At 40.8% G+C, this 19,100-nt stretch overlaps 1 protein-coding gene across 1 annotated transcript; it reads left to right on the top strand.

Moving 5' to 3' along the window:
• Positions 1-1,298: 1,298 nt before the first annotated feature.
• On the top strand, positions 1,299-17,715 carry GLYAT (glycine-N-acyltransferase). Its single transcript, XM_058662426.1, has 5 exons — positions 1,299-1,408; positions 5,926-6,033; positions 15,301-15,427; positions 16,639-16,810; positions 17,223-17,715. The coding sequence occupies exons 1-5, from the start codon at positions 1,331-1,333 to the stop codon at positions 17,623-17,625; spliced, it is 888 nt and encodes a 295-aa protein (XP_058518409.1). The 5' UTR covers positions 1,299-1,330; the 3' UTR covers positions 17,626-17,715.
• Positions 17,716-19,100: the final 1,385 nt, after the last annotated feature.

The following is a 19,100-nucleotide window of genomic DNA, read 5'->3' on the forward strand; positions in this document are numbered from 1 at the left end:
TGCTGTCCATAGCCCCAGCTCCTGGTTCACCACTCTCCAGCTCCTGTGATACTGCGCTGAGGCTGCGCCATTGTCTGTACAAGCTTTCTCCCACTTCTGATTGGAGTAGTTCCCAGAATTAGGGAGACCCGGGGTGTCCTATATAGCTAGGTTGTTGGTAATGCTAAACTTGCTTAAACTTGTTGACTGTAAGGTCTGAGGTTCACATGGACCTATTTTGATGCATACGATGCCATGGTGGGTATTATTTTCCTGTGGGACCAATGCAAAGCACTGAGCTTAGTGAGTTTGCTCCCAGCCCAGTGCATGTGCAGCTCACTGTTGTCCCTGCAGTCCTAAAACTTTTGCCACACTGTACAAAATGGCACCTAATGCACTTCTAATAGAGTTCTTGCTCTGCTGGCCATCAGGTCTGAGGGCTACCCAGACCTATCTTGGGTTAAGCCTGTAGGATGCCATGTTATTGCAGCTCACTGAGCCAGAAATGAGTTCACTCCCGGCTTAGTGGATGCTCAGTCATTTCCCATAGCCTTTGCCTCCTTCAACAAAATGGTGCTCAATTTGCCTCTAGGGGCAGACTGAGCTGTGAAATCCACCCTGTTTCCACACTGCGAGTCTGGGATCTACCACTCTGTCTCTGTTCCTGCTGAAATCAAACAGACCAGCAGTAGGAGCAGTTCTTTCTCTGCATTCACCTCCTGAGCTCCTGGTGAAAATCTCTTCCCACCTGGTTGCTCTGGAGTTCTGGATGTCACTGCAGTTCAAATAACCCCTTGCTGAAAGCTGCTGGGGATCAGTCACAGCAATGCCACTAGATTGTGTTCACTACTTTCCTGTGTCTGCCAGTCTCCAGGTACCCCTCTGCTGTTGTTCTGTCTTCCCCTATTTCCTGCACTGTACTCCCTCTGCTTCACACTGGCTAATGTTTCATCATCTGTTAACATTGTCCTTACCTATTTTGTCATGTTGATTCTCTTAAATAACTTCTCGATTACACATTTTTCTATAGAGTAGTAAGGGGAACTGCTGATACAACTGAAATTTTAGAATGTTGTAATTATTCTTAGTTGCACTTGTTAACCTGTAGTAGGATAACAGCTTAAATCATTAAAAGGTAAGAGAGAGACCTAAAAACTCAGAAAAGAAGCAAACGTGTGTTGGCTGTGAGTCTTGCCTTCCCTGGGAGTTGGTGAGGATCTCAGTGAAGAGACACTACAGAAAGTCCTGCCTATAAACACAGAACTTGCTCTTCCAGGTTCTGAATCTCCTCCAATTGTTCTCATTTCTGCATGTTCCTCAGTTCTCTCTCTAGGACACAGTCTCTGGCACAATGTTGGCATTGCAAGGTGCACAGATGCTACAGATGCTGGAAACTTCCTTGAGGAAATGCCTTCCGGAATCCTTAAAGGTGACAACAGAAAATTCTGAGGAGAATGAGAGAGAGAGAAGCATGCTTATAAATAGAAAGAAAGGAGATTAACGTTTGTGCAATATGTATTTTAAGTCACAATTAATTCATGTTTCCACTCCTTTGGTTTTCATGATGTTTGTTATTAGGTCCTTATTATTCAGGTTGCTCGGTGAATGGATTGTCCAATATCCCATAAATAGTTGCAATGGTAACGCATGGGCATAGGCATGCCTGAGTCCAAATGATGTCTTTTTCTCTGTACTGACTTAGCATATTCTTCCCTGACTCCCTTCCAAACAGCAATTAACACTTAAAATTAGACCAGAATTCGCCCATGTTGGCCAGGACATATTCACATATTCATAAAAGAGCATTTGTTGGTGAGAGGTTGGCCATCAAGAATTTCAACTGTAGATTCTGATCCATGTTTGTAATTTTTCTTTAGCAATGAAAGGAAGATATTTCTCTAGTGGGCAGCTTTACTATATGTATATTGTTTCATCATTGTTTCTATTAAATGCATCGTATCAGGTAAGCTCATTCAGTTTCCTCAGTCCCTATGAAATTCAAAAAGGAGTTACATGTATTTATGAAGCAAAGGGACTCACCCTCTTGAAAACAATAGAAATGGAGACAACCCTCTCAAATTTCTTCTGCAGAGCTAGAAATCACCTTAATTCCCAAAACAGAAAGAAACATATAGAGAAAGAAAGCTATAGACCAATACCCCTGATGAACAGAGAGGCAGAAATCCTCAATGAAATGCTGGTCAACAGAATCCAAGAATACATGAAAAAGATCACTCACCTGTACCAGGGATGTTTCAACATACACAGCTCAATAAACCAGATACACCACAGCAAAAAAAGAAAGACTAAATCCCTGTGGTCATCTCAATAGAGTCAAAGAAAGAGTTCAGCAACATGCAGCATCCCTTCATGTTAAAAATGTTAAGTAGATGAGGCATAGCTGGAAATTGCACAACACAATCAAAGCAATGTATGAAACGAGATCTGCATTCAAGAGAGCAATTTGCAACTCTGTGTACAGCAGCACAATTCACAATAGTAAAGATATGGAATAGGTACTGATGCCCATTAACTCAGGAGTGACAAGAAACTGTGGTACACCTACTCAGTGGAATGGTACTGAGCCATAAAGAGGAATGAAAATTTGCCATTTGCACCAAAATGGTTTCAGATGGGAATGATGGTGCTTAGTGAAGTAAGCCAATTCCAAAAGGATAAATGTCATATGTTCTCTTTGATATAAAACACCCAACCTTCAAAGTACAATATGCATATACAGGTAAGCAAATATATGTATGTGTGTTTATATGTACATACACACATACATATTCATAAACATGATTATTACAAGGAAGACTAATATACTACCAAGCAAAGGTAGTATGCAGTATGCATCTCTACTTCGAAGCACAAGCACAATTTCCAATGAAACTTACAAATATATCTCTCCATTATGATACAGTTTTCTAGTTTCCTGTAGTTATCATGTCATGATACACGTAAGTATTGCATCATTTAACTTGTACTAAGGGACTATACTATTGTGATAATACAGGAAAAATTGTCAGGAGGGAGAAATTGAGAGGGGAAAGTGTGGAGGGGGAGGGATGAATTCCTATACTTCTAACACAGTTAATAAAAGTACATTGACAGAGAAAGACACACACACACACACACAGATGGGGGAAGAGTAAGAGAGATCTTTCATCTGCTGGTTCATTTTGCACACACAGTAACAAAACCAGGGCCTACGACTCTATCAGGACTTCTGAATGGATGCCAGTGTTCTAACTACTTAAGTCATCATCTGCTGCTTTCTCAGGAGTATTCTTATGGAGATGGACTAGAAGTGAGGTAGCTCATACGTGACCCAGAATTGCATTATGGGATACTATCATTGCAATTTGCAGCTTATCCCACTCAACTACAGCTCAGCTTCCATTGGTCAGAGTAGTTTTTTCCTGTTTTGGTATAAATAAGAGCATTAACTTTCTGTTATTTATTGATGACATGTTTTCACTTTCATTTGTTTGAATTAATGAGATAATTCACTCCATAAGTGCCAAAGCAAAAGCACTTCACATTACAGATGTAAATGGAGATATTATAATTGAGAGTATTGAAATAGAAAGGATCATATGGTGAAGAGCCACTGGCTAATAAGCTGGAAAACATGGAAGAAAAGAAATGGGTAAATTACTGGATTCATCTAACCTACCAAGATTAAATCAGGAAGATACATAGAACTTAAACATTTCTTTTACAAGCAATGACTTTGAAACAATAATCAAAATTCTTCATCAAGAAAAAGTCAGAACTGATGGCTTTACTGCTGAACTCTACAAAGCATTCAAAGAAGTAACCCCAATGCTCATCAAGCTATTCCATGGTAGAACATGATGGAACTCCACCAAATTCTTTTTATGATGCCAGCATTACTTTGATACCAAAACCAATGACACAACACACAATGAAAACTGCAGACTGTATCTTTATGAACTTCCATGCAAAGATTCACAACAAAATACAAGCAAATATACTCTGAAGACACAGAAAGAGAAATCAAGAAACAAATCCCATTAACAATAGTCATTAAAAGACATTTAGCCAAAGATGTAGTCAAAGAAGTGAAATTTTTACCATGAAATTTATCAAAGATGATGGAGGCATTATAAAGGAGACAAAAAAGAAAAAAGATAATACTTGTCATGACTCAGAAGACTCAATAACATTAAAATCTAAATTTCCTAAAGCAATGTGCAGATTCAATCCAATCCTTAGCCAAATACCAATGACATACTTTATTTAGATCAGAGAAAGTAACCTTAAATTCCATATAGAACCACAAAGGACCCAGAATAGCCACAGCAATCCTGAACAAGAAAAATCAAAATGGAGGCATCACAATCTCTACTTTCAGAGAACACCACAAAGTCATAATAATTAAAATGGCATGACACTGACATAAAAACCAATACATGAGTCAATGGAGCAGATCACAGCGCCCAGAAGTTAATTCACATATACATCATCAACTAATTTTTGACAAACATACTCATTCCATATAATGGATTGCTGCTTTAACAAATCATGCTGGCAAAACTGGAATTATGCATATAGAAGAATGAAATTATATCCATACCTCTAACCATATTACAAAACAACCCAAGCTGTATAAAGGGACCTAAATTTAAGGCCTGACTCTATGAAGTCATTGGAAGAAAATGTAAGGAAAACACTCAAGAGCATCTGCGTAGAGAATCTCTTCTTGGGAAAGATCCCCCAAACATAGGCCACAAAGCAAACCAGAACTACATAAATAGATTAGTTAGTTGAGACAGTGCATTGGGCAGATAAAGCAAGATTTTGCCACACTATACTTGCAGAAGTACTGGCATACACAGATATTTCTTTCTTTCTTTTGTTTTCAGTTTTGTTTGTTTTTCTTGGAAAGTCAGATATACAGAGAGAAGGAGAGGAAGAGAGGAAGATCTTCTGTCTGATGAGTCACTCCCCAAGTGGCCGTAATAACTGGAGCTGAGCCAATCCTAAGCCAGGAGCCTGGAGCCTCTTCTGGGTTTCCAAGGTGGGGGCAAGGTCCCAAAGTTTTTTGCCATTCTCCACTGCTTTCCCAGGCCAAAAGAAAGGAGCTGGATGGGAAGTGCAGCTGCCGGACTTTGAACCAGAGCCCATAAGGGATCACAGGGGTGCAAGGCAAGGACACTAGCCACTATGCTATTGCGCTGGGCCCAACTTTCTTTCTTTGTCTTTCTGGGTAAGACTTATTTCAATCATTATGATGTCGACCAGTTAGGTCATTTTATATAATGGCTTCCTATTTAGTCATTAAAAAATAATTGACCAGTGAAACTGTTGGAAATGTGTAGACAATGGGATGCCGGACTGTGTGACCCTGTCTGTACTAGCAATGTCGGGACACAATTAAATAAGAGACTGATGGAATCATGACTCCTAATGAAGGATATACTATTGTAGTTACATGTGACAAATCATGTGAGTTCACAGGTGAATCCCAAATAAAATAAAATTTAAAGAAAAAATTGGGAAATTAGTCTTTGGGTTTATGAATATAGACACATATCCATAATATATCAAACAATTAAATACTATTTGTATTTTTTCTATTTTTCATAACAATTTATTAAAATTTAGATTTTAACTTTAAGGTAATATTTTTAATGTTTTGCAACTTTCACTTCATATGTGTATCCTGTCTGTTCATATATAAACAGTTTTTTAATAGCAATATTTTAATATTACAAAATGAATGATTCATGATAATGATTATAACTTGAGGAAAGCTGAGTATATTATTTGTGTATATGGATGGCTATAGAAGAATCAGAAACAATATGTTGTAAAATCTTGTCATGATTGTATAGACAAAATATTTATCTTGTTCGATGAGACACTTCACTATCTTTTTCCAATAAGCTGACCTTTCTACTTTCTTGGAGTTTGCAGGTTTTTGGGACTGTCTTTCACATCAATCACGGAAACCCATTCAACTTAAAGGTCCTGGTGGATAAGTGGCCTGATTTCAACACTGTGGTTGTCCGCCCCCAGGAGCAGGTACGTTGTGAGCTGCCCACACAGATGAGTTCTATGCTCATACCTTCTCTGTGCCTACCATGCACCCAGCAGTGTGACTCCTATGGATGCACAAATGAATCAGAAATGATGATTGAGTTTTGGTCTTCAAGAAGCTCACAGACTCAGGGTAAATATAAGCAAAAAAATCAACTACTACTATGACACACAAGTGTGCAAAGGCATGTATGTGAAGTTAAGAACCAATTCAAGTAAGAGTTACATGGTTAAACTCTGCAGATTGCAGGTGGTGTTACAAGAGAAAGTTAGAGACACTGCCCTGTAGAGTTTTCATCCAAACTAGATTTTGTGGTTAAGATATGCATTTGTCAGGCTGATACTGAAAAATGGACATTATAACTAGAATAGAGAAGAACAAAGATATGAAGGCAGGTAACATGATAATGAGCTAGGATGACTATAAACACCAAACGCATATTGCTATAATATCAAAATGTATTTTAAGGATTTATGCCAGAGTCCAGCTCCAGCTGAATTCAGAGCTCAGGAAAGATGTGTGGAGTCGGCAACAAAGAAAGACACGGACACTGTCACTTCATGTGCTCTTGCTACAGCTTAAGAAGAAGCTGTCCTTTTTATTTACTCAGACACATTCCAAGCCTCTACACAAACAACTAATTGTTCTATTTTTACTTCAGGACTGAGAGGGCATGTACAGACATTTGCTCAGTCTGACTACACTTCAGGGCTAAACAGGTGCCCTTAAAGATAATTCTGCAAAATAATGTATTCATATTTTTCAAAGCAAGCCATTATTCATTCTTCAGTAGTAGCCATGGAGCGACAGCCAGGACTCCAAGGCCAAGGCACATGAGATTACCTGCTAATCAGTAGCCCTACCATATTTTTATTTCAACAATTTACCCATTATTTAATGGGAAAATAGGTGACAAGGGAAAAAAACTAAAATCCAAAACAGAAGTTTCAAATGTTTTTTTTTTAAAGATTTACTTATTTTTATTACAAAGTGAGATATACAGAGAGGAGGAGAGACAGAGAGTTAGATCTTCTGTCTGATGATTCACTCCCCAAGTGACCACAACAGCCGGGGCTGCGCCAATCCGAAGCCAGGAACCTGGAACCTCCTCCGGGTCTCCCACACGGGTGCAGGGTCCCAAGGCCCTGAGCCATCCTCAACCGCTTTCCCAGGCCACAAGCAGGGAGCCGGATGGGAAGTGGAGCTGCCGGGATTAGAACCAGGGCCCATATGGGATCCCGGCATGTTCAAGGCAAAAACTTCAGCCACTAGGCCACGCTGCCAGGCCCAGAAGTTTCAAATGTTAAATCCCTCTACAATTATAGACTCTGCAGCCTCATAAACAATAAAATAACAATTAAAAGCATATTTCCTTAGTAAAAGCATCCTTATTTCTTCTAGCTAAAAATTATAAAAGCAACTAAAATAATTACATTTTCTATGCTCCAAAAAATTGCAAAGACATGCTAGCCTTTGAGATAACAATAAATATTTATTGCCATAGCAGTTTCAGTTCTCACTCCCATCACTTGCCTTAATATTTAGGATATTTATTAAGCCCTTCCTAGAAGGCATGCTACATATCTGGGCCAGATTCTGAGGCAATGGTTAGCACACAATAAGGTGTCCAGAAATGGCATGGGTTTAATTGTGCTCCTGTGTGTAAACTGTCAAAGGTCTACTCACCAAGACATTATCAGTGACATTAACTCTCAACTCACATTGGTTGCAAAAGCCATCTTACAGGGGCAAAAAAACAATGTCTCAATAGATTACAGAATTCTTAGTGGGATGCTTCAGTGTCCATGCAAACAGGGAAGAATCAGTGTCAAGGTGCTCAGAGAGAAATCCGCTGGGCCCTGCCAAACAGCTGGAAGCTTCCCTGTGCCCTGCCAAACAGGGGAGCTGTTCTCTTCACACCTTTGTGTCATCCACATCCACTGCATGGACCCCAGCATCTCCCCCTTTGTTATCATTAAGTTGAAGGATGTGCAGTTCTCTTCATGGAGTTCAAATGTTGGAAGATGTCTGGGCCAAGAAACAACACAAAGGAGAACAATTAGAATGATTGCCAAATTAATAAAGAATGAAGAAAAGGGCTTCTCAGAAATAAAAGATAAAAGAGATTGTAAAAATTAATTAGTAAAGCCTCCCACTGAAAGGGTCTGAAGGATGAGAGTGAGAGGTGGCAGAAATCTGGGCATGTAATTCCTGGATGCTAGAAGGAGTAGGTTTGCTATTCCATACATCTTGGAGATGAGTTTTAACATCACTCCAAGAGGTATGTGAGTCATTATGAGGGAGAGGAGTAGCACAAATCCATTTATTATTACTATGGCAAATGACACCAAATCTAGTTTTTCAATGTTGAATTTCATTACCAATATAAATCATTGCTTTTAATGTATTATTTTTGGCCTCTAAGTTTTTAAAATATCTTTTTGAGTAAATAAAACAAAACTAACATAAGAAAGAGAATTAACACGACCAACTACATAAGCTTATTGTAGCAAGGCAGTTATTGAATCTGTAAGAGATCCAATAATGGTAATAAATGCAGTGAGACCCAATGATAAGGAAACCTCAAAGCACCTAGGATGGGACGAAGCCATCAAAAATAGTTCCACAATATAAAGAGCAACAGCATCATACCATGGTTTAGTCAAATTTACAGGTTGTATTACGTATGAGGGCCTTTTTAAATAGCATAACAAAAGTACCATGCATCAGGGAAATATTAAGACAATTAGTAACAATACACTTAATACAAATTACCATATACACAGAGCCATTTTGGGAAAAGGAGAGGGAATCTCAAGGCCCCTCTGTAAGGGAGGGATAAGTTATTTATCAGAAGTCCTTTTGGAAAGTAGCTTGAGCTCTGCGCAGGGATGTCTTTGGTGGTAGAGGGTAGTTCAACAGATGTATTTGTGACATGTCCTCATGGCAGGTGTTGATCTTCTGCACAGACTCAGCCTTTAAAACATTTCTAGGTGAAAGTGTCTGTTTGACTTCAGCAAGGGTAGCATTGAGGCTAGTGAAACTCTCTTCTGTTGTTCTGGCCAGAGGGAAGCAGGAAGGAAAGATAGCACCAGGGTCCCTCCAGGTACCTAACTCACTACTCTGGACCTCTGGTAAAGTGGGCTGTAGAGGCAGTCTTTGGAATGTCAGGTTTATAAGTAGCCATACATATATAAATTCTGGAGATCTAACTACAGTCCAACAGGCCTTTTAGAGTTTTAGAGAGGAAGTAGGAGAGACTTGACGAAAAAAGTCAAAATTATAATATTGATTACTCTCAGTAACAATATCAAATGAAAAACTATTAAATAACAGCTTTAGAAAGCCTTTATCCAAAGATCTGATATTTGTTATAAATTTGAAATGAAGATACAAGCTTAAGTAGTGCATAATAAAAGGTAATGAGAATATAACATGAGTGATCTGGTTATTAAGCAAACTTGAGCACAAGCACATACTTGAGTGACTTAAACATATTGCTAATGATAGTTTGAGACTTAAATTATGTGAGTCAAAAACAATCTTAGTTCAGGACAGAACAATAAAGCAGTTTCTGTAATGATGTAAGATCTTTATACATTTAAAAATTATAATAAGTGTATTAAAATTACCTGTTTTTGTAGCAACATGAATTTGCTATGGTTGTTCAGATGGTTTACAAGTATAGATACAAGAGAATACAAAGTGGATTATGATAAATATCTCACCAAGATGACTAGGGAATATTGCAGTCATGTACATCTGTTCTTTCTTTCTTTTTTTTTTTTAAATCTATTTTATTGTATTGTTGTTGACAATGTTTACATAGTTAATTACAGTTAAAGAAAGAAAAAGAAAAAAAAAAAGGTTCAGGGGGATAGGGAAGTGAGTAATACTATTATGTCCATATTGTTTCCATCATGTATCTGAGGTAAAGGGGGATATTGAGGGAGAAGCCCCACCTGGTTTCCCGCCCACTCTGAGTCCCGGATGTGGGGCATGCTCTGAGATATGTGCTCGAGTGGTTTTAATAGTTCTCCAGTTATGAATCGCTGCCAGTTTCGCTCAATGAGGTCGTCCACTGATTGATATGGTCCATTATAAAGTCTCCATTTGCCCCATACTTCGCTGCCAACATATAGCTGAGATGAATGATTGATCAGCTCCGTCTTCTGTCTTTTCTTGGTTAGAGTTCTGAGTCCAGCAGTTCGATTGGGGAGATCTCCAAAGAAACTTTGAGGTATTCCCAGACTAGTTTCTTGTATGTTCTAGCAAGCACAGGGCCCGGCACAGTCCATCACCCCGATCAGCTGGTGGTTGCAATTGCTGGGTTGGTTCTGTTCTTGGTCCCGAGTTGCACTGGAACCAATGGGTGTTGCAGTCCAGCCTGGTTCTGCCCAGCACATACTGGGCCCTCACATAAACCAGTGGGAGCTGCAGCCTAGTTGGGGCGACCCACAATAACCCCCACCAGTCCCGCCCCCTACCCTGGTTTGCCAGTATGTGTAGCAGAGGACCAGTCTGTCCCCCATCCCATTTGGCTCTGGTACTTGTCAATGGGTATTAAGGCTTAGTTCTATCTAACCAACTCAACCATCCAGCCCTCACGGGTGTTGTTGAGTGCTTCTCTATCTAGCCATCCCATCTCCCATCCTAGTTTTCATGCCCTCCCACGGGAATAGTGACCCAAGAAGGGGGAACCCACTTTTTCCCTCTCAGGTCTCTCTGTCCCGGTTTATGCACTCTTTAGGTGGTTCTGTGATTTGACTTGACAGAATTAGTCCCCAGTGCCAGCTTCTGCGACTATGCCCATACATCCCTCACCCACTCTAATTTATGCTTGCACCAGCAGGAATAATCAGCCCAGCCTGGCTTTTCCCTGGTCTAATCCACATGCAGCGCACAGGTGATGTAGCCTTGCTTAGTCTGGTCTGTCTCTATCCCAGCCCATGCTCTCCAGTGAGAGTAGCTGTCCAGCGAGGGGACCAGCCCCTTAATCCCCCTGCCGGTTCTGCCCCTCCCTTCCTGGATCTCACGTGTGCTGGTTGGATGCTGCATTCATATCCAGTACAGGCAACCACGCCCTGGCATTCCATAATGTGTACTGGTTTTTGTCGCAACCAAACCTGGCTCATCCCACACTCTGTTCTGGTGATCAGATTTGCCAGTGGGTGACATGAACTGATTCAGCCTGGTCTGCTCCTGACCCATGCTGAATGTGTGCCAGTGGGAAACTTTCCATGGCCTATTCTGGGCTGTTTCCTATTATGCTTCTTGCGCTAACCTGCAGGGACTGTGTCCTGCCAGAGGAGTTGCCCAGGCTCCTCCATCAGAACCCCTCCCAATGGCAGATTTTGTGCATGCCAGGGGTCCTTGAGCCAACCCAACTCAGTTCACCTCCTGTCCTAGCAGGAACAGTGGCTTTTCCTGGCTGGCTTTCACCCCATTCTGGTTCTTGTTGTTGGGTGTTTCAGCCCGGCCATGGCTCATCCATACCCACATACAGCTCAAGCATGGCTCAAGAGGGGATTGAGACCCAGCCTAATCAGTCCCACATCTACCCTCTGGTTCTTCATGACACCAGATGGTGTTAGGATCTGAACTGGCCTGGTGCATCCAATCCCAGCCCACACTAGTGCCTCGGGTGACTACAACTGTTTCCTAGATAGAATGCAGCCCCCATTCCAGCACACGCACCCCTTGGTGGGAACCTCAACCCAGTTAAGGTGTCCCCATGCCTCCCCAACTGGGCCTGTTCCTAGCTGTAGATCATGCGCCTGCCAGTGGTTGCTCTGACTCAGCATATCTCAGTCCCTCACTTGTCCTGGCCTCTGCCTTAGACAGTGTGACTTAGCGTCCTTGACTCAACTAGCTACCTAAGCAGCGATTCAGACAACCAATACCCCAGAGCTCCCTGGCCTGGCGGCCAGTGCATCATGTGGTGCCAGGCTCTGCCTGCTGGCCGCCCGGGGGGAGGCCGAGGACTCGTTCACTGCCTTGTGGCAGCGTCTTTGGCGTGAGCCCCCAGCATTGGGTCAGACCCGGCAGGGGCACCCCCCACAGCCGCCACACTGAGAGGAGCGGCACTTGCCCCCGAATCCCAAGGCCCAAACCCCTCCCAAACTCACCCTGCCACAAGATATTAGCAGCTGGGCAGAGTTAGGAATTTTAACCCAGTTCCCATGTTCCCTCATGGCGTACTTACCCTGAGGGAAGAGCTCTCTTGGGTCCTGGGGGAGGCTGAGGACTCGTTCACTGCCTTGTGGCAGCGTCTTTGGCGTGAGCCCCCAGCATTGGGTCTGACCCTGCAGGGGCACCCCCCACAGCCGCCACACTGTGAGGAGTGGCACTTGCCCCCGAATCCCAAGGCCCGAACCACATCTGTTCTTTCAAATAATATTTATGTAACAAAACCTCCAAAAGTCAATTAAAAGTATAGCATTTCCTAGCCAGCAAACACAGACAATATGGTAACAGTTTTAAAAAGTTTTTTTATAATAACTCCAGCTGCAAAAAAAAAAAAAAAAAAAAAAAAAAACAGCAGAAAACTAAGATCTACTATGTATCTAATTCTCATCTGATCTCAAGGAACATTGAAGCCAAACAGCAAAAACACACATGCTCACATTTTTTTACATACTATAGAGGAAAATTCCAAACAATTTTGACAAAAGACATGTAGTAAGACAGACATACGTGGCCACCACACTCAATCAATTTTAAAAAGCTAATGGGCCATAACGATGTCTTGTATTGACCCTGACTCACGAAGTTGTGTTGCATCCAGTCCTCTTGAGTCCCAGATGAGTACTCAAAACAAGCAAATTTGGATGATGAGATACCTGTTTATCAGCAGAATTCAGTGCAAATCCTGCAAGCTAGGAAGCCAGGACTGGTAGCTGGAGCCGTGTTCATCATCACGGTGGCCTTCCCAGACTACCGAGCCAGGTTCCAGAACTCACTATCCTCTGAATGAGGCCTCCAAAATGTTATAAAGTGCATGAGAAATCATGTCAGATAAATTTAAGATTTATTAAGGAATCTTTATAAACCAAGCTTGGTTCTAGCAGTACCCACTAAAATTTAGTAAATGAAAAGTCAAGAATGGTAATTCAGTCTGAATAGAAACCCTGACAGAAAAAAAAATGGTCATTACTGAAGACCCTGATTCAGTTATCCTAGCAATATAAATTAGCTAAAGAGATACGCAGTTAACAATGTGGACATATTTATCCTTTTCTGGCTTTTTGCCCTGCATTATATTGCTGTTAAGCATTACCTGCCCTAGAACTTTTGGAAATACAGAAATTTGAATTAAACTTCTGTAAAAAATTTTTTTTCCTGTAGTAGTATTTTGATATGACTAGTTTTGCTCTACTTGGCATTTGACAGTATCTTTATTATAATCCAAAAGCCTACTCAGTTATTGTATCTACTAAATGAAATTTCTGAATTATTTAGTTGTCTATCAAGGATGCCAAGACTTACAATATCTAATTGAAATAGAATCTCTTTATATAACACAATATAGATTAGATTTAATTATTGGCATTAAGTGATCACTTAAATACCCAAAAATAAATGCACAACTTTTATCAATCTTAAGCAATGTGAAAATACTGTAAGGCAGAAAACACAAATATCACCTTGATACCTCGATATAAAATCTTATCATATTCTGAGACACTTCAGCAAAGTCAGGTCTGGAGTTTGCAGGAGCTAACTAGAAAAATTTAGATTAAAACATTTAAGAGAAGATGTTATAATAACAAGTGATTTTAAAACTTTGTTGCTATAACAGACGGTCAGATTTTAATTCCATGCATCAAGGATGAATATTTTAAAAATGTTGCAAACAGTATGTAAAGAATATGATTAATTATATTGCATATAAATCATACAAGATGAATTGCTTTCACATCCTCCATGGCTTTCCCATCCCTTCTTCAACAAAGTTTATCCTGTAAATATTTTATCCTCTCCAGTGCTGCAGTATAACATAGCCATTCTCTTGTAGGACAGAATATTTTACAAGCCATGCCCTTTTTTCTTTTATCCCAGAACTTTCCTCTATAACCTTTTTCATCAAGAACACATTTGTATACTTGCATTTATTCTTTATCTAAATATAAAGACTAGCAGATAAAAGTATATGGATGCATCCCATACCTGGAAAAAATTTAACACTGAATTAGATATTACTTTGATACCAGTTAATATTTGGGGTAAATGTTACACTTTTAAAGCAGTGCCTCAAACAATACCTAAAGATAGATAGATATACCATTTACTGGTTCATACCCCAGCGCCAGGACTGAGCCAGGCCAAAGTCAGCAGTCAGGAGCTTGGTCTGGATCACTTGGTCAATCCTTCGTTTTTCCCAGTCCACTAGCAGGGAGCTAGATCTAACATTTTGAAATACCTTCATACTTCAAGATAACATGGTGTTGTACATATGGCATACCAGTGTAGCAGGCAGCAGCATAAGCCTTGTCACAATACCTGGCTCTTAAATATTTTTAATTCATTTATTTGAAAAACAGAGAGGGGGAAGAGAGAGAGAGAGAGAGAGAGAGAGAGAGAGAGAGAGAGAGAGAGAGAATAGAGAGAAAAAAGAGAGAAATGAGACAGAAATCTCCCATCTGCCATTCACTCTCTAAAAAGCCACATGAGCAGGGGCTGTACCAAGCAGAAGTTAGAGTCAGAAACTGAATCCTGGTGCCTACACAAATGGCAGAAATCTGGGTACTTGAGACATCATCAGTGCCTTCCAGGGCCTCAAGCACCTAGGCATCCCTGATACGGATGCAGGTGTTCCCAAGAGTAATAGCCCCTGTAATCAAAACCATTCAGAGCCACTTTAATACAATCATGTTCATTATTGGAATGTTCTGCAAATATTTTAGCTGCAATGGAGTTTTTCTTGTAACAGAACTTTTCCTTTTCAAATTGCCTTTCCTCTTGCCTTTGAGAATGTCTGAGAAATCAAGGAATTATCTTGAAATGATTGTGTGTTTATTTAACTTGAAGTTTTAATGGGACACAGAGGTAGAGAACAGTATTGCTCTGAAATTTTAGTAGTACTTTAATCTTTGTTCTTTATTTCATTGACTCAGAAACAATTATAATACACCAATTAAAACACCAATACCATTTATAGCTTCAAACAATACAGTATAATGAAAGTGTAAAAAGAGAAGAGCACTGTGTGATGAACCCTAAGAAGTCTCATTGTTGTTTTCTGCTAACAGAATATGACAGATGACCTCGATCACTACACCAATACTTACCACATCTATTCCCGGGACCCCAAAACCTGTCAAGCATTCCTGGATTCTCCAGGAGTCATCAACTGGAAACAGCACTTGCAGATTCAAAGTAAGCAAGAGAAATGGGATGCGTGAGGTCTCATTTCTGTTTCTCAACCAAGTCTATGTATGACTCAGATGGCCATCCTCCAAGCACCAGACCCCTTAACTTGTTGCTTTCTAACTCTGTTATTCCTGTACCCACCGAAGTGGAAAGCCTATCAAGGTTTAGGGGGAATGGACTTCATATAGAGAACTACATTGTGATTCTTGCTATTGAGGACTTAAACGCATTGTTCAGATGTATCCAGGACCCTTAGGATGATTGGATGTCAGGGCAGAGCTCATGAAGAGGAATTCATTGTGCCATAGAGCACTTCTAAGGTCACTTAAGACAACTCTCTTGGTTATGAGTACAAACTCTGAAATCAGAGTCCTAAGAATAACAGCCAACTGTCAGTTGCTTTGTGACTTTAACCAACCAAATTACCCCCAAGAACATTCTAGAAGACAAGACACTGAAAAGACTATTTAAAATGTGGAATAGGAAGAAGCTAGAACAATACCTGGAGGTGTCATGACAAACTTCATGATTCTATGAACTAAACAATTTGGGTTGGGTTTTGCAAGATGGTTCTCCTTCTGGTCTTACCTGGATTTATTAGCTGGTGAAATTTGTTGAGGAACTGGCTGTGAATTGAATGAGTCTGGAGGTCAAGCCAATATGGGGCTGTGATAACACCATAACAGTACATGCGTCTCCAACAGGCTAGCCTCGATACATTTCAATGGCCATTTTCAAGGCCACCAGCAGCAAAGCCTTTGTGTAAAGATTTTCTTTATGCTAAATTTGTATTCTCCATGAGGGAAATAAAATGATTTAGCCACGGGAAGACAAAGCACAATTGGAAAAAACTCCAAAGAATGAATTGAAGGAGACATGAGATTATGGTGGATCATTGCTGCTACAGGGCACAGGGTTCAAAAAACGTTAGCTAACTGTTAAATAGACTCTGCTTCTTTGATTGTCAAAGCAACGTGGTTGTGTAACCCAGAGACTTCTCACCGCAGTATTGCTGCCAACAACGTGGCTCTGTCTGAATTCATCTCTGAAATAAATAAATACATTAATTAATTAAAATATTTTAAAAGCCCCATCCTGGCTTCCTCATTGTCATCCCAGTGGCTCAGATTTTCTGATTCCATTTCCCAGCAATTCCTACTCCTCTGGAGAACTTCCTAACATGTGTTTTGATCATTACATGTCTCCTTTATCACTAGGCTCACAGAACAGTCTGAACGAGGTGATACAAAACTTCTCAGCCATTAAATCTTTCAAAATCAAACGCTCAGAAAGCTTTCTGTATATGACAGCTGAAACTGCTGGGAAACTCATCCCTTCCCTGCTGGATGTAAAGAATTTACCACCCACTGGTGGCAAGCCCAAGCCCATGTGAGTTGGTTAAAGCTCATCTCCTGTTACTGAAGTAGCTTCCCAATTTCTCCCCTGCTTTCATTCTGACTTCTCAGACCAATGCTCTACCAACAGTCAGGATCATCCTTGAAAAACTGTACCACCAGCTATGCTCCTCTCTTGCTTAAAAAATTCCATTGTTTTCCATTTCATCTGGAATATTTACAACCTGTCTACCACTTCCACCTCTGTAACCTTCCTGTTTCCTCTCGCCAACAACGCTTGTATGATACTGGTCTTCTTTTTTTGCTCTATCATCACAGGCCTATCCATCTATGTGGACTTTGCATTAGCTATTTCCTGACTTTGTACTCTGTCTCACAAGATAATAGAAGTCAGAATGAATATTACATCCTCATCCTCATGGACTTTCTTTCTGGACTTTCCATAGCAACCGCGAGAAGTTCAAGCTCACATCTCTGGATGTTGCCCATGCTTCCTTGGTGAATAAATTCTGGTATTATGGTGGGAATGAGAGGAGCCAGAGATTCATTGAACGCTGCATCCGGACCTTCCCAACCAGTGGTCTGCTGGGGCCAGATGGCAGGCTTGTGTCCTGGGACCTGATGGACCAGACTGGAGAAACACGAATTGCAGGCACCTTACCTGAGTACCGGGGTCTGGGCCTTGTCTCCCACACTGTCCACGCCCAGACTGTTGCCATGGAAAAACTTGGTTTTCCTGTCTACTCTCACACAGACAAGGACAACATAGCTATGCAAAGAATGAGCGACAATCTGCACCATATCCTCATGCCGTGTTCCTGGAACCAGTGGATCTGCATGCCGATGTGAAGCCAGCCCTGGACTCATGAGCTGAGAATATGTAGGGATCCATCTACAGTAGTGGATAAACAGAGCAAACAATGAATAAATCATTGTAAGCTGTAAATGGTGTGAATTCATTGGACTGCCATGAAAATGTATGAGTGACCAACATAACTGCGATGGATTTCTTAGCTCCCTTGACACAAATCATACTCAGGCCCTTGTATATGGATCCACATGATTTAGCTTCTCACATTCTCAAAATTTTTGCATGACTTCGTAGTCAGCTGCATATTGCTCCAATATGCTTCTCCAGGAATGCTGAATCCATGGTTTGGGAGACTCTTTGCCACCCTTGCTGGGGAAGGGGAGGTGCTACTTCCTGGGCATTATAACATACCCCTCTCTCTATGACTGATCATTTAATGATCAGCACATCAGCATTATTGTTAGGTCTTTAGAGTCACCTCCAATTATGGTGTGATAGATACAATCAATAAGCTATGCATAGCACACAAGCAATACCAGATCAAACACAAGTATGTGATATAACAAAGAGAATTATCAAAAAAGAAAACCTTGTATTAGCCTATCCTCTCTCACCTCTCATTCTAAAGAAAATGATCAAATGTTGTCTTCAAACCCTGAGATTCCTGGATCTGCCACTAACAAAGAATAAATTTTCTGCTTGCACACATTTCAGCTTAGTGATTTGTGATGGGAATTACATGGGGTGAACGTACATGGAGGGGTAAGTGGGTCACTCAAGTTCAGAGAGGCAGATGTGCATTTACCTGAGATGAGGGAGTGTTTGAAGAGGAGGATACACCGAGGGCACCTACTGCTACACTTGACCTTGATCACATTGTTTTAAGATACTCAATTCTACAGTGTTGACAATTTGCTTTTTGGAGAGTAAGTTGTTGGCAGGAACTGCAGAATAGGCACTGTTCCAGATTGATACAGGTTAGCCAGGACTGAGGTGCAGTGTTTTCACCGGAAGTTAGCATTTGAAGCACTTGTGACCAACAAAGACAATTTTTAATGAAAATGATCACATGAATTAAGGAACTGTTTGTTCTCTTCTGGCCCACCTGAGATGGGCTGGAGATGAACCATTCCATTCAAACACGCCACCACTATCAAAAACAGTTTCTAATATTTTAATTTCACAGCACTCAAAATATTTGAGGTCCAGCTTAGTTCAGGACTTCTCAATTTTGGCACCATGGACATTTTCAACTATGTAATTCTTTGTTGCAAGATTATTCTGTACATTTCAGAATCGTTACAAGATCTGGCCACTATCCCATGTGCCAAAAGCACCATTTTTCTGTTTGGTTAACTGAAAATGTCTCCCTTGACTGGACTCATGTACCCACTGGTGCTCATGACAACCAGATAGGTGTAGAAAGGGCTAGGCTAGGTCTCTCACCCTACTGAGCCATGTGTGAGCTCTGTCTTGGTGTGGACCATGCTTGTCTGGGCTATAACACCCACCC

The sequence above is a fragment of the Ochotona princeps genome, chromosome 4 (genome assembly GCF_030435755.1).
Source record: "Ochotona princeps isolate mOchPri1 chromosome 4, mOchPri1.hap1, whole genome shotgun sequence".
NCBI lineage: Eukaryota > Metazoa > Chordata > Mammalia > Lagomorpha > Ochotonidae > Ochotona > Ochotona princeps.

Coding starts and splice junctions, on each gene's coding strand:
- GLYAT (XM_058662426.1), top strand. CDS start 1,331: ATGTTGGCATTGCAAGGTGCACAGATGCTACAGATGCTGGAAACTTCC. Junction 1,409..5,925: donor GCCTTCCGGAATCCTTAAAG/GTGACAACAGAA, acceptor TGGAGTTTGCAG/GTTTTTGGGACTGTCTTTCA. Junction 15,428..16,638: donor ACAGCACTTGCAGATTCAAA/GTAAGCAAGAGA, acceptor CTTTATCACTAG/GCTCACAGAACAGTCTGAAC.